This window comes from Dermacentor andersoni, chromosome 1, assembly GCF_023375885.2.
Source record: "Dermacentor andersoni chromosome 1, qqDerAnde1_hic_scaffold, whole genome shotgun sequence".
Classification (NCBI taxonomy): Eukaryota; Metazoa; Arthropoda; class Arachnida; order Ixodida; family Ixodidae; genus Dermacentor; species Dermacentor andersoni.
Genome location: NC_092814.1, coordinates 385,706,576 through 385,720,982, shown reverse-complemented (window position 1 = coordinate 385,720,982; position 14,407 = coordinate 385,706,576). Strand labels below are relative to the sequence as shown.

The 14,407-nt window shown below is 51.2% G+C and overlaps 1 protein-coding gene and 1 non-coding gene across 2 annotated transcripts; both read right to left on the bottom strand.

Annotated features, from left to right (window-relative positions):
• Positions 1–1,908: 1,908 nt before the first annotated feature.
• Positions 1,909–1,980, bottom strand: TRNAM-CAU (transfer RNA methionine (anticodon CAU)). Its single transcript has one exon. It is a non-coding gene; the product is annotated as a tRNA-Met (tRNA).
• Positions 1,981–11,041: 9,061 nt separating this feature from the next.
• On the bottom strand, positions 11,042–12,948 carry LOC140212855 (uncharacterized). The gene has a single exon (XM_072284000.1). It carries the CDS (start codon positions 12,038–12,040, stop codon positions 11,042–11,044), a length of 999 nt encoding a protein of 332 aa, XP_072140101.1. The 5' UTR covers positions 12,041–12,948.
• Between the last annotated feature and the right edge of the window lie 1,459 nt (positions 12,949–14,407).

The window sequence follows — 14,407 nt, the reverse complement described above, 5'->3', positions numbered from 1 at the left end:
GCGTCTCCCCAGAGGCACCTTTGCAGGCGGTCCATCCGTCTTGTTTGCTTCATGGCTACCTTTGAGGTCTTCGTTTTCCAGTGGTCGCTTGACGGCCGCGGCAGCAACCGATGTATTGGTGGTCCCGTCAGCTGCCTGGCCCTTGCAGTCGGTCAGCGCGCCGACCACAACTTGCGGAAGATGCTCCCCTTTCTCAACGTCTTTCTCTGCCGTTGCCGGTGTCCTCGGAGATTTATTCGCGAGTTTAGGGGGCCGGTGTGTCTCCTCTGCAGCAAGTGCCACTGTAGTGGTGGTCTCCTGCAGTTTGGCCACGTCTCCTGTACCTCTGGCAGCTTCCTCAGCTTCAGCCAGGTCCATAGCTTCCTCTGCTGTCTTGTCACCTTCAGGCTGACCTACCGCTGCAGCGTAAGAACGCTCACATTTGGCGTCAACATGCCCGAAACGTCGGCACAGACAACATCGGGGTACTTTACAGTCGCGGCGTACGTGACCGTTTCCTTTGAAGCGCAAACACTGCATTGGCCGTTCAGGGGCGACGACGAGGGCCAGCTCCCCGGCGACCCAGATCTGATGGGGCAGGTCATCCACGGTGACACCGCTCTTGAAGTTCAACAGCACGGTCCTCGTCGTCGAGCCTTTGTCACTGACGCCTTGAACGCGCCAGCGCTCCCGGCTGACCTCCAGCACCTTGCCGAAGGTCGCAAATGCCGTCTTCACATCCTCGTCGTCGACACCGTGGAGTAGCCAGTGCAGCCGCAACTTCCCCGTCCGGTCCTGCGGATTGATGAGGAGGCAGCGCCGCCCCTTCACCTGAAGCCCCTTGACGGCCTGCAGACGCTTTGTTGCATCAGCGCCACACATGGTGACCGCCCAGACATGGTTTATCTGGTACGCTCCCAGCGCAACGACTTCAGGCAGCAATCCGGTAGGGCGCTGGGCCTCACGAAAATCTTCAACCTTAAAAGGCCTCGCCCGGATGTCGCCGTGTAAAAATACGGTGTTCAACGCGGCACGACCCGTAGGCAGCTGCGGCAAAACAATCTGACAGTTGCTGTCGTCGTTCTCGTTGAGCCTGTTACCGTGGGACACGCCCGCCTGAGCCGCTCCATAGGAGCCCATGATTTCACGTCCGTTCGCTGTGGTGGCCGGAAGTGGAATGGAGCCACTCTGCTGCTCCTGCATGCTATGTATATTTCTTTATATTTGTAATTAACGATAGTAGTCTTTTTTTTTTTTAGGGCGAGAAACACAAGCGCGCAGCACAAGAGAGCACTTCTCGGACTGAAATTATGTCTATAAGACACCAAATTACTGCGCTGATAAGCTCTACCTGTTAAATGGGAGCAAAATAACGTAAAGCAAACATGTAGCAGAGCGTGGTTTCGACCCACGGACCTCTGGGTTATGGGCCCAGCACGCTTCCGCTGCGCCACTCTGCTGCTCCTGCATGCTACGTAAATTTCTTTATATTTGTAATTAACGATATTAGTCTTTTTTTTTTTTTTTTTAGGGCGAGAAACACAAGCCCGCAGCACAAGAGAGCACTTCTCGGATTGAAATTATGTCTATAAGACACCAAATTACTGCGCTGATAAGCTCTTCTTGTTAAATGGTAGCGAAATAATGTAAAGCAAACATGTAGCAGAGCGTGGTTTCGACCCACGGACCTCTGGGTTATGGGCCCAGCACGCTTCCGCTGCGCCACTCTGCTGCTCCTGCATGCTATGTAAATTTCTTTATATTTGTAAATAACGATAGTAGTCTTTTTTTTTTCTTTTTAGGGCGAGAAACACAAGCGCGCAGCACAAGAGAGCACTTCTCGGACTGAAATTATGTCTATAAGACACCAAATTACTGCGCTGATAAGCTCTTCCTGTTAAATGGGAGCAAAATAATATAAAGGAAACGTAGCAGAGCGTGGTTTCGATCCACGGACCTCTGGGTTATGGGCCCAGCACGCTTCCGCTGCGCCACTCTGCTGCTCCTGCATGCTATGTAAATTTCTTTATATTTGGAATTAACGATAGTAGTCTTTTTTTTTTTTTTTTTTTTTTTTTTTTTTTAGGGCGAGAAACACAAGCGCGCAACACAAGAGAGCACTTCTCGGACTGCAATTACGTCTATAAGACACCAAATTACTACGCTGATAAGCTCTTCCTGTTAAATGGGGGAGAGAGAGAGAGAATGAAACCTTTATTTTAAGCAGTGACTTGTCAGTCGAGGTGGGAGGGTCCCTTATTCCAGGAACCCTCTGGCTTGGATCGCCCTCCGGGCCCGGGCGACTAGTTCGCGCTGGTCGACCAGGTCAGGCTTGGAGATCGCAGCCTCCCACGTTTCAGCGAGGAAGTTTTGGTCTGCGTCTGCTGGGGCTACTAGTGGTGCCGCTGTGATGGTTTCTCGGGTTTTCTTGCATTGCAGTAGGAAGTGCGCCAGGCTGTCTGGCACGTTGCAGTGTGGACAGGTGTAGCTGTATAGCGTCGGGTGGAAATGATGCAGTAAGCTTCCATGGGTGAAGGTATTGCTCTGGAGTCGCCTGTAGTCAGTGCCTTCGTTTTTCGTTAGTTTTGGATGTGGTGGAGGGTATACCCTGCGTCCAAAGCGATAGTGCTGCAGTAGTGCTTGATAAGTTAGCGGTATTGTTTCTGTTTCCTCCGCTGATTTGGGTGGGTGGGACATGCCTAGATTCTCGTGCGGGGAGGCCCGGTTGACGCTTGCGCGGGCCGTGGCGTGTGCCGCTTCATTCCCCTTGAGTCCCTCATGTCCCGGAACCCACATGATGCAGGTGTAGGGGGGAGGAATGTCGCCACGTTTCAGTATGTTGATCGCTTTTATAGAGATCCTGCCCTTCATGTAGTTACGTGCTGCTGCTTGAGAGTCGGTGAAGACCACTATGGCATGCTCACTTGTGTGGGTGGCGAGTGCTATAGCGGCCTCCTCAGCTGTGTCGGCGCGTTTGGCGAGAATGGTCGCCAACGCCAGTGTCGTACCCTTGTGGTCTGTGACGCTGATGGCGAAGGCATTTCGGCCCGGATACTTGGCTGCGTCCACGTAGCGCGCCTGCGGGTCGTTACGGTGCTTGCGTCTGATGGCGTTTACCCTGGCGAGCCGTCTGCCTCGATGGTGTTCTGGATGCATGTTTCGAGGTATCTGAAGAACTTGTAGACATTCCCGGAGCTTCGGCGTGATCTTTTCCTTGCATTCGTCATCGTGTTCTGGGTTGGTTACGTAACCTGTGCGTCGGAGGACTGCTCGGCCTGTGGTTGTTAGCTTGAGTCTCTCGATCTGGTTGATGAGGTGCGCTTCCGCGAGTTCTTCCCAGGAGTTGTGAACTCCCATGCGAAGCAATCGGTCAGTGGAGGCGGTTGTCGGTAGTCCTAGGGCGAGCTTCGTGGCCTTTCGTATGAGAAGGTTTAGCTTTTGTTTCTCGGCTGTCTTCAGGTTGAGGTAAGGAGTTCCGTATGTAATGCGGCTGTAAAGGAGGGCTTGTGCCATTTGCAAAGTTTCGTGCTCTTTGAGGCCATTGCGGCGATTGGCCACCCGTCGTATCAGATGAGTACGCTGTGCCACGGTGTTGTGTAGCCTAGGGAGTGTGGCGGAGCCGGACCCGTCCTTATGTATATGGACTCCGAGAATTCGAAGTGAGTCGACCTTCGGTATCGGGACTCCCTGAAGAAGGACTTGTGGGTCCGGTGCGTCGTGGCTTGGGGGCCGGCCCCGGGTGCGTGCCCCGAGTACTATCAGCTCGGATTTCTCCTGGGCACAGTGGAGGCCGCAGGTGTTGAGGTGTCGTTCGATGATGTTGACCGCCTCCTGAAGACGGGTCTCCTGTTCCCCCGTGCTCGTGCCTCTCGTCCACAGTGTGATATCATCTGCATATAGAGCATGGAATATCCCTGGGACGGTGTCTAGGAGGCGGGGAAGTTTGAGGAGGGCCACGTTGAAGAGGAGTGGCGAGACTACCGAGCCTTGTGGCGTACCCCTGTTAGGTAGGTGAAATGCCTTGCTCCGGAGGTTGGCAATCCCCACCGTGGCCGTACGGTTGGTGAGGAAAGCGCTCATGTAGGCGTATGTTTTGGCACCGCAGCCGATATCTTCTAGGTTACGGAGAATGGCTTCATGGCTCACGTTATCAAAGGCGCCCTTTACGTCTAGAGCTAGAACGGAAGACTTGCTGTGTTTGCTCAAATGGTCAAGAATATCTTCCTTTAGCTGGAAGAGGACGTCCTGCGTGGAAAGCATCTGGCGGAAGCCGAACATGGTGTGCGGATAGCGATCGTTTTCCTCGAGATATGTGGTGAGCCTCTCGTTGACCATGTGTTCAAGCAGTTTCCCTGCGCAGGATGTAAGTGAGATGGGGCGGAGATTTGCGATGGAGATGGGTTTGTTTGGCTTGGGTACCATGGTTACCTCCGAGTGTTTCCAGGCTGTTGGTAGGTCGCCCTTTATCCAGCAGTCGTTATAGTACCGAAGGAGAGCCGTCAGCGCCCGAGGGGGTAGCTGTCGAAGGTGCTTGTTGGTGACTCTGTCTTTGCCCGGGCTCGTATTGCGTGTTAGCCTAGAAAGGGCCGCCTGTAACTCTGCCTGTGTGAAAGGCCGATCTAGCTCTTCGTTCGGCGCTCCTTGGTACTCCCTGGGGGTGGAAAGGTTGGTGGCAGTGGTTTGTGGGTTAGCTGAGCCGTATAGCTTCGTCTGAAGTTCTTGGAGGAGCTGATCCTCTGTGCCGCCATAGTTGTGGATTAGTCGGTGAATCGTATGTCTTTGTTGGGTTTTGGTGTGGGTGTCGTCGACCAGGGCTCGAAGAATATGCCAAGTCTTCTTTGTGCTGAGGGTCCCTTGAAGTTGGTCGCAGAAGGATCGCCAGTTCTGACTCGCTAGCTGTTCAGCGTACTCCAGTGCCTGCATGCTTAACAGGGCAATTCGGCGCTGGAGCTTGCGGTTGAGCTTTTGGCGTCGCCAACGTTTGAGGAGCGATCGCCGAGCCTCCCATAAGTGCAGCAGGTGATTATCGACCGCCGGATTGTCCTCGTCTAGTTGAATCGTCCTGGTGTGGCCGTCAGCCGCCCCTACGATACCGTTCAGCCAGGCTTCAATGTTTTTGATGTCCGAATCGTTGTCAAGCTCATTCCTATACGCGTTCCAGTCGGTGAGTCGTGCCTTTCCTGTCTTGGGCGCGCGGTGGGATTGTTCAACCTCGATTTGAATTATGTGGTGATCGCTCCCTAGCGTGTCCGGAAGTCGGGTCCACGTGGCCTTTCGCACGTCTCGAGTGAACGTGAGATCAGGATTGGTGTCCCTCGACACGCTGTTGCCCACTTGGGTGGGTTGGAGCAGGTCATTCCATAACGTAAGACCGTGCTGCTGTGCGGCATCGTGAACCCGTGCCCCTTTCTTGGTGGTATTGGGGTAGCCCCAGGCGGCGTGTGGGGCGTTAAAGTCCCCTACCACAACAAGCCGGTTGCCATTAAAGTTCTTGCGAAGGTCCCGGACGAAGTGGTCGTAGTGGAGTAGCTGCTCCCGCGGCGGGCTGTAAAGGTTGACCAGGTATAGGCTCTGTTGATTCTTGCGAGTCGGCAACACCTCCACTATGGTGTGTTCGATTTCAGTGTCTTCAATTTCGTGAGGCTGTGCGGTTAGTGTCGTCTTGACAAGAATTGCGGTGCGGGCAGTGTGTGCCATAGTGTTGTAGCCGGGAAGCTTTATTTTCTTGGTGTTGGTTTCCTGTAGCGCAATTATGTCCGGACTGTTTGCTTTGAGATATTCTTGCAGGTTGGCCGAGCGGGGTCTATAGGATCTGCAATTCCAGTGCCAAATGCGGAGGGTGGGAAGTGGCTCGGTATGTCTACGTTTGGGAGCCGCCATGTTGGTGGTTGTCCTGCACCTGGAGTAGGTGGTTTGGTGTTGTCGAGCTAGAATCCTCCGCGGATTCCACTCGTGCTGTCTTTCGTCCTTTGCGCTTGGTTCCTAACTGCTCCGCCAGATGTTCATGAGTCACGAAATTCTTGTAAGCATATGTCATGAAGTTGTGTTGTTGTGCCATGAAGCCATCCAGTTTGGCGTCGAGTGTGGTGACCGTACGGGTTAGTGGCTCTACCTTTTCCATGATTTTAGCTACCACTGTCTGTATGGTTCTGTCTCCTGATGCGAGAAGTTTTGTAGTGAGGGTTTCCTCGAAGACTTGAAGGCGTCGTTCAACAAGGTCAAGAATCTTCGCTTCATGTGCTTGCAGCCGTTCGTCTACCCGCTTCATTATTCTAGCTTCTACCTGTTTTAGTATGCTTTCTTCTACTCTCTTCGCTACTTTTTCCTCGAGTTCTGGCGTGTTGCACTCGGCTACCGGTTGTTGTATCGTCCTCCGTAGATCCTGTACTTTATGTTCAAGAGTCCGTATCGTCGCTGTCTCGCCCGAAGTGCTCGGGTTGCGCGAGGAATTCGAGGCGCTGCTTCCGTTCGCCGCGGCGACGTAAGTGATTCGCCTAACGGAGCGAGACCGTGACCGAGACCGTGACCGAGAGCGGGATGTAGAGCCCGATCTTAGGATAGAGCGAGAGCGTCTCCGGCCAGGTTTTTGTCGAGGCGAGGGCCCCCGTGAGCTGTCCGAGGCGGTAACCAGCGCGGGGAAGTCTTCGGTGCTCGAGCTCCAGTGATTCTCTCGGGCGCGAGCGTTGTCAAGCTGCTGTCTTCTTACTTGGTAGGGAGGCGGGTTATTACGGAGCTTCTTCTTACATTCCTTGCCTGCCGTTTCGTGGTCTCCGCCGCAAATCTTGCACTTCGGGTGACAATCATGTTCTTCCGTGACTCCATCGCGCCCGCATGTGTAGCAGAAGTTGGCTCTCGGCTGAGGACAGATATCCTGTCGGTGTCCGATGGCGCCGCAGGTTCTGCAGTATTGGACGGATTTTCGGTAGGGCTTGCATCTGTAGTCACCGCTCTGGTACGTTACGTAATAAGGGACGTGTTGTCCGTCGAAGGTGATAACCGCGGCTGTTGAAGATCCTAGCATTCGCGCGCCGAGAACCGTGTATCTTGAGTCCACTCGAAGGCCGGCAGCAATCTCCGCGGGACTTGTACCCGGTTCGAGGCCGTATATAACTCCGCGGCACACATCGTCTGGGTGTCGAATGTGGGGATTTACTTGATAGACTGTTCCGCCGAGTTGTATGGTGTTGATGCGCTGCAATTTAGAAGCTCGTTCCGTACTTGCCGTGCTCGCGATGATCACGTTCTCCAGTTTCTGCACTTGTACACGGACGTTATCGTGAAGGTCTTGCTGGACCAAACCGCTGGATCTTCCGATGGCATGTGTCACTGCGATGAGTGTGTGCTTCGAGAGGTCCAGTCCTGCTTGAGGGCGGAAGACGATTTTGAAGTCATCAGTAGGGAAGGGTCGCATCCTCAGCATGCGTTGACGCTGCGGCAGAGCTTGTGCTTGAGGTTTGGGGTCTGGTTTCAGGACTTCTATGGCTCTTTCCTCGGCAGATTTATTGTCTTCTTTTGCTGATCTGCCTTTGCGACAAACTTGTAGCCACTCGATGTGGGCTTTACCCGTCGTTTTGCCGCTGTTCGCGTCATATGTCCACTGTGGTGTGGTGTCGGAGTTAGCCGCGGTCACCTCCATTCGCGCCGTTGTCGGCTCTTGTAAAGCGTTCGCCATCTGTTTCCAGAAAAGCGGGCGCGCTTCGCCTCAGATGCTGGTTCTGCGTGATTCACTTTTACTGCGAGAGCGCCGTGCTCGTGCACCGCGGGCCTGCAGGCGCGAGCCACTGGTCTGCCGCTCGTGCCACGGGTGCCCCGGCGTTAGGGTTATCTTGGAGCGCACGGTCACAGAATGTTCAGGGTTCGATTATTCGAGTAAAGGTCTACTCACTGCGTCGTGGCTGGTGTCAAACGATGCCTTGCAACTTCAGGAATCCGAGGTTACCAAATTCGCTGTTTCCAAGCAATGTTCCACACAAAATAGCGAGAAAAGCAGGAGCCCATGCGAGGTACTTAAATGGGGCAAAATAAAATAAAGGAAACATGTAGCAGAGCGTGGTTTCGATCCACGGACCTCAGGGTTATGGGCCGAGCACGCTTCCGCTGCGCCACTCTGCTTTCTTTTTCTTTATTACCTTCTTCGTACATGACAATGAAAGACATACAAAACACTAATATCGCTTTACAACTAAAAGATGCGAGCGGTGCACTGGCCAGCTCACACCAAAGGATTAAAAGAGTTTCAGTTTGGTGAGGTCATCCATTAATGGGAGCCATTCCGGCTGTTCTTTTTGAGCCTTAAACACATCTCTTACATAAGACACATTTTCAATGAAATACTCTCGTACAGGGAGCATACTATCATCTGCATGCCTAAACGCCATTCGATTTTTTCCATATACTGTGTAAGCTGATAAGCATAAACATGTCCCACGGCACTTCCGTTATCTACCGATAGAAATCTTATGCCGTAATTTGATATTGGAAACTGCTTTTTTTTTAAGTTCGTTGCAAGACTTTCCAGTGAAATACAGCGTCTGTGCAGTGAAGGAACATGCGATCTATAGTCTCCGGTTTTCTACAGATTAGACAGTTTGTGGACCATGGGACAAATATTCCTTTCTCTTGTAGCCATGGTTTCACGGGCAGTGTGCCAGTGTGCAACTGAAAGAAGAATGATTTCATTGAGGGCCGCACCGACATCTTTTTCACTCTCTTCAGCACATTCCCTTCAGAGCCAACACAGTATATGGAACGGTACAAATTTATAGGCAACATAGTATCAATAAGGTCTTTATAAAGTTGTTTCCTTCTAACATCAGCAAGATACTGTGCAGAAAAGCGAACTTTCAAACACTGAAAAGGGCGCACAACCTCCCAAAAAAAGCCCCGCACCCGTACGCGTTTCACAGGGCTGGATGACACAACATATTCAGGCAGCGCCTCTTTCAATCAAATTTGCATTACCGTACGTAGGAAAGCATCTTTTTGGCCTCGGAGGAACATAAATCTTGACACAAGTTGGCTAAGAAACAAATGAGCCATACCTAGGCCACCCTTTCCAACGGACAGAAATAGATTTGTGCGACTTGTCCTCTCCCAACTCGACCCCCAAATGAACACTGCGAAAACTCGGTGCAATCTCTGGACGCTGGTCCGTGACATACACTGTGCCTGCAGCACATACCATACCTTGGCCACCAAAAAGAGGTTACATACTGTGGCCCGAGCAAAAATTGAAAGATCGCAGCCACCACATTTGTGCGTACATTCGCGTGTATGCTCATTTTCCGCTTCCCAATATTTTGCAGGTTCTTGATAGTGGTCTAGCGGTACTCCCAAGTATTTGACAGGTGACGTTGCCCACTGAACGCTCTCAAACAGTTCAGGCGCATAAGCCAATTTTCCGTGCCAGAAACAAAAACACTTTTCCCAGTTTATCACACTTCCGGAGGCTTTGCAAAACCTAGCCGCGTCCTTCACACTTCAGTTAGACTTTCTCTATCTTCGCAAAATATGGCGATATCATCCGCATACGCAATTACTTTAACTTCAGTGGACAACATCGTGAAGCCACGCACTTTTTCGTTTGATATAATTTTCAAGCAAGAAGGTTCGAGATACAGTGCAAACAACAATGGTGACAATGGGCACCCTTGCCTCACGGAAGAACGAATTGTGATACTTTCACTCAGCTGCTTATTAACAATAACGTTTGCCGTACAACCAGCATATGCTATTTCGACACCTTCCAAGAGCACTCGACCGACATTCGCGTGTTCGAGGATACAAAACAGAACATGGTGGTTGACGCGGTCGAAGGCCTTTTCCATGTCCAGTTCCAACATGGCTACACGTTTATCAAAAGCATTGCCGCATTCTAATATGCTCCGTGCTACGTGAATATTTGTCGTTATCGTACGTTCTTCAATCCCGCACGTTTGGTGCTGGCCTACGATAGCTTTTATTACATTCTGCAACCTTCTACCCAGAATCATGAATATTTCATAGTCCACATTCGTGAGACTTATGGTCCGATACCCTCTGACTGACAATCTCTTAACCGGGTCTTCACTCTTCGGAACTAGGACGATGTGACTTCTTCGGAAGGACGGAGGCATCATCTGCTTCTCGTATGTTTCTTGAATTACGCTGTGTAGAATATGCGCCATGTCAGACTTAAACGCTTTGTAAAAAGCTGCGCCCAGCCCGTCGCGACCAGGTGATTTGCCGGAGCTTAACTCGTCGATTGCGCGCTCTACTTCCGCTGCACTAATCGATGCCTCGAGCCCAAGCTTGGCGTCATCCTCTAAGATAGGCATCAGTGCCAAAAACTCCAGCGCGAGGCCTTCTTCAACACGTGACTCGTGACCCAGTAGTCCTTCGTAATAATCAACAAACGCACGTTGAATAGTATTAGAGTCACGAGCCATTTCGCCCTTGTACTCTATCGCTTTTATATCGTTCTTTATTGCATATCGTTTTTCGTCGCACAGGGACCGCTTTGTCGGCGTCTCGCCAAACCACAACCGTTCTGCACGCTGCATTCTGCCTGCTCTCCCGTCCCCTTACATTAAAGGTGACAAATTTAAGCGCTGCTTCTGTTCTGCCTGCGATGTGCGCGACAAATTAAATAGGCCGAACGGCTTCGTGCTCACCTTCAGCCTTAATACACCGAGAAGGGAAGCTCAGCAATTTTCCCTTCTCAAGAGTTCTCGAGCCCACCCAAGAGGTGTGCTCGCTTTCTGCAGCAGGCTGGTGCAGCCTCAGTGCGCTGGCCGTCGTAGTCCCGTTGTGGGTCGCCTCCTGTCCCTTGTCAAGCCAGAAGGGAGCGATGGTTACTACGTCGGTGTAGTTTTCGCTGGCTTTTTGTCCGGCGGGATGTTGGGCTTCGGGCGAAACGTCGGCCGGCGCTGCCCTCCCGATTTGGGGGGTGGTTCGTCGATACTCGCAGACGGATGCTGAACCTCTTCGACACAGGCCTTGCCGTGTGTCCTCTTTGCTGAAGCACTACTCATGCTTGTTTGGACGACGTGCGTGCCTTCTCCCTCCTCTTGAGGTTTTCCATCTACTGCTCCGCTGCGTCAATCTTCGGGGCTACAACAGCCTGCTTCGACGCAGTGGTCTGGTCTTCAGTCTGTGTCACTGCCACGCCCCCCTTGACGGCGTTAGGCGCTGCCTGCGGCGTATTCTTTTCTGCAGTTCTCGCTGCCTCCTCGGATTCGTCCGCATCCATGAGAAGTTCGGAGTCGTCTTCTCCTCTCATGTGCCCTGTAACATTTGCGTACGTTTTGACGCACTGCGATTGGTCATGGCCGAAGCGACGGCACTGACTGCAACGGGGAACTTTGCATTCCCGTCGGACGTGTCCTGAGGTATGGCACCTTAGGCAAAGCGGGGCTCTTCCAGGAACCACAACGAGGGCCTGCTCTCCAGCAATGCGCAGCTGGCGAGGCAGGTCATCAATTGTGACTCCAGGCTTCATCTTCAAGGATACACAACGCGTTGACGAACCTTTGTCCATGACTCCCTGAACGCGCCACCGTTCCTTGGCGACTTCCGTCACCGTTCCGTAAGGTGCAAAGGCTGTTCGCACATCTTCGTCTTGCACGTTGTTCAAAATCCAGTGGATCTTCATCCTCACGTCCTGGTCGTCGGGATCAATGACAATGCACCATCGTTCTTTAACAGTCACTTCGCGGACTGAAAGAAGCTTCTTCATTCCGTCAAGACTCTTGAACGTGATAGCCCAGATGTGATTCATTTGGTACGCCCCCAAGGCGACTACCTCGGGGAGCAGTGCCAAACGAACCAGTGCGTCGCGAAAATCCTCGACCTTGTAGAGCCTTGCTCTGACGTCGGCGTGCAAAAACAGCGTATTTGCAACAATTCGACCTGTTGGTAGCCGCGGCAAAATAACTTCATAATCCTCGTCACTCGAGCCAGAAAACCTGTTTCCACGGCCAAGCTGGGCCGCTGATACCGCTCTGTTGGAGCACATGATGCGCACGTCCGTCACCCTCGGTGGCCGGAAGTGGAATGCTGCGCCACTCTGCTGCTCCTGCATGCTATGTAAATTTATTTATATTTGTAATTAACGATAGTAGTCTTTTTTTTTTAGGGCGCGAAACACAAGCGCGCAGCACAAGAGAGCACTTCTCGGACTGCAGTTATGTCTATAACACACCAAATTACTGCGCTGATAAGCTCTTCCTGTTAAATGGGGCAAAATAAAATAAAGGAAACATGTAGCAGAGCATGGTTTCGATCCACGGACCTCTGGGTTATGGGCCCAGCACGCTTCCGCTGCGCCACTCTGCTGCTCCTGCATGCTATGTAAATTTCTTTATATTTGTAATTAACGATAGTAGTCTTTTTTTTTTTTTTTTTAGGGCGAGGAACACAAGCGCGCAGCACAAGAGAGCACTTCTCGGACTGAAATTATGTCTATAAGACACCAAATTACTGCGCTGATAAGCTCTTCCGTTAAATGGGAGCAAAATAATAAAAGGAAACATGTAGCAGAGCGTGGTTTCGATCCACGGACCTCTGGGTTATGGGCCCAGCACGCTTCCGCTGCGCCACTCTTTTTTTCTCTTTATTGCCGTTTTGGACGCATAATACAAAGTAACATGATAAAACACTTCAGCCTCACTTGGGCTGACGCGAGTGGTGCTAAAATCTTTTCAATTGGACTAATTCATCAAGTAGTGGTATGCACTCTGGTGGATCAATCTGTGCCCTGAAACATTCTCGAAGATAAAGAACACTTTCGGTGAAGTTTTCACGTGTGGTACTAGTATTTATATCTGCATGTTGCACCTGCATTCGCGTTTTCCACAAACTGTGGAGGCCAAGAAGCATGATTAAATCGTAGGGCACTTCACTATCAACTGGTAAGTACCGGATGCCGTAAGGATTTAAAGGGAGTTCCTTTTTAATCGTCCTCGGAAGGACATCCTAGTAAAAAATTGGATCCCAGCATTCCAGGAAGACATGTTCCACTGTCTCGGACTTCCTGCATAACAAACAGTCTGTTGTCCATGGCACGAATAGCCCTTTATCATGCAGCCAGGTTTTAACCGGCAGCGTACCCGAATGCAGTTTAAAAAAAAAGGTTTTGACCACTGGTCTAACGGGCATGTTCTTAATTCTTTTAAAAATATCTTGCCCTGGGCCTCCAAAGTGTGGTGTCCGATAAATGGGTACCGGCAACATCACGTCAACCAGCGCTTTGTACAGCTTTTTCTTATTAACATTGTATAGGTACTCAGGGCTGAAACATACTTCCAACATCTTGTACGACAGAACAACCTCGCGCAAGTATCCTGTCACAGCACCACGCATGTTATCACAGGAGACCAGCCTTCTAGGGAGCAGTCTCTGTAGGCGCACTTGTATAACAGTTCTTAGAAAGGGATCACTTTGATCACGTAAGAACATAAATCGCGAGACCACTTGTCGCAAAAAAAGATGCGCCAGGTCAAGCCCTCCTCTTTTAACTGAAAGAAACAGGTTAGTTCGGATGGTTCTTTCCCAGGTGGACGACCAAATAAAAACAGCAAAAACACGATGCATTTTTTGAATGCTGTTCGTGTCGCACACAGCACATTCATGACATACCATAGCTTCGAAACCAAAACGATATTACAGATAGAGGCACGGGAAAGCATTGATAGCTGTCGTCCTTGCCACGCCACCGCTTTCTCTTTCATTCTCAAAGTTTCTTCTTTCCAGTACGAGCAGGGATCCCGATAACAATCCAGGGGCACTCCTAGATACCGCGTTGGCAAGGTGGACCATCGAAGCCGAGAAAAACAACCCGGTGTTACGTCCCATATGCCATGCCAAAACGCGGAACTTTTTTCCCAATTGATCTGACTTCCAGTCTGAGCGCAGAGTTTTTCAACCGCACTCGTGGCTTCACAGACGCTCTGTCTATCAGCGCAAAACACCGCTATATCGTCAGCATACGCGAGTACTTTCACGTGGGATGACTGCAGTCTGTAACCTGAAATTCGGTCAGAGTTGATAATTGCCAGGCATAGTGGCTCTACATACACTGCGAAAAGCAATGGGGATAGCGGGCATCCCTGTCTTACTGAAGAACGTACAGCAAATTTGTCAGTGAGGTCGCCATTAACTATAATGCGGGTCGTACAGTTCTTGTATGCCATTTTAACGCCCTCTACTATTACGTCGCCTAGTTTGGAATGTTCCAGGATGGAAAAAAGAATTTCGTGGGAGACGCGGTCAAGCGCTTTCGCCAAGTCGAGCTGTATCATTGCTATCCGACCGCAAACTGCATCAACACACTCTAATACGCTGCGCGTGACATGTATATTTGTGGCAATGCTACGACCTTTAATTCCACACGTCTGGTGAGACCCTACCAATTTCGTGATCACAGACTGCAATCTTTTTGCTAGCACCT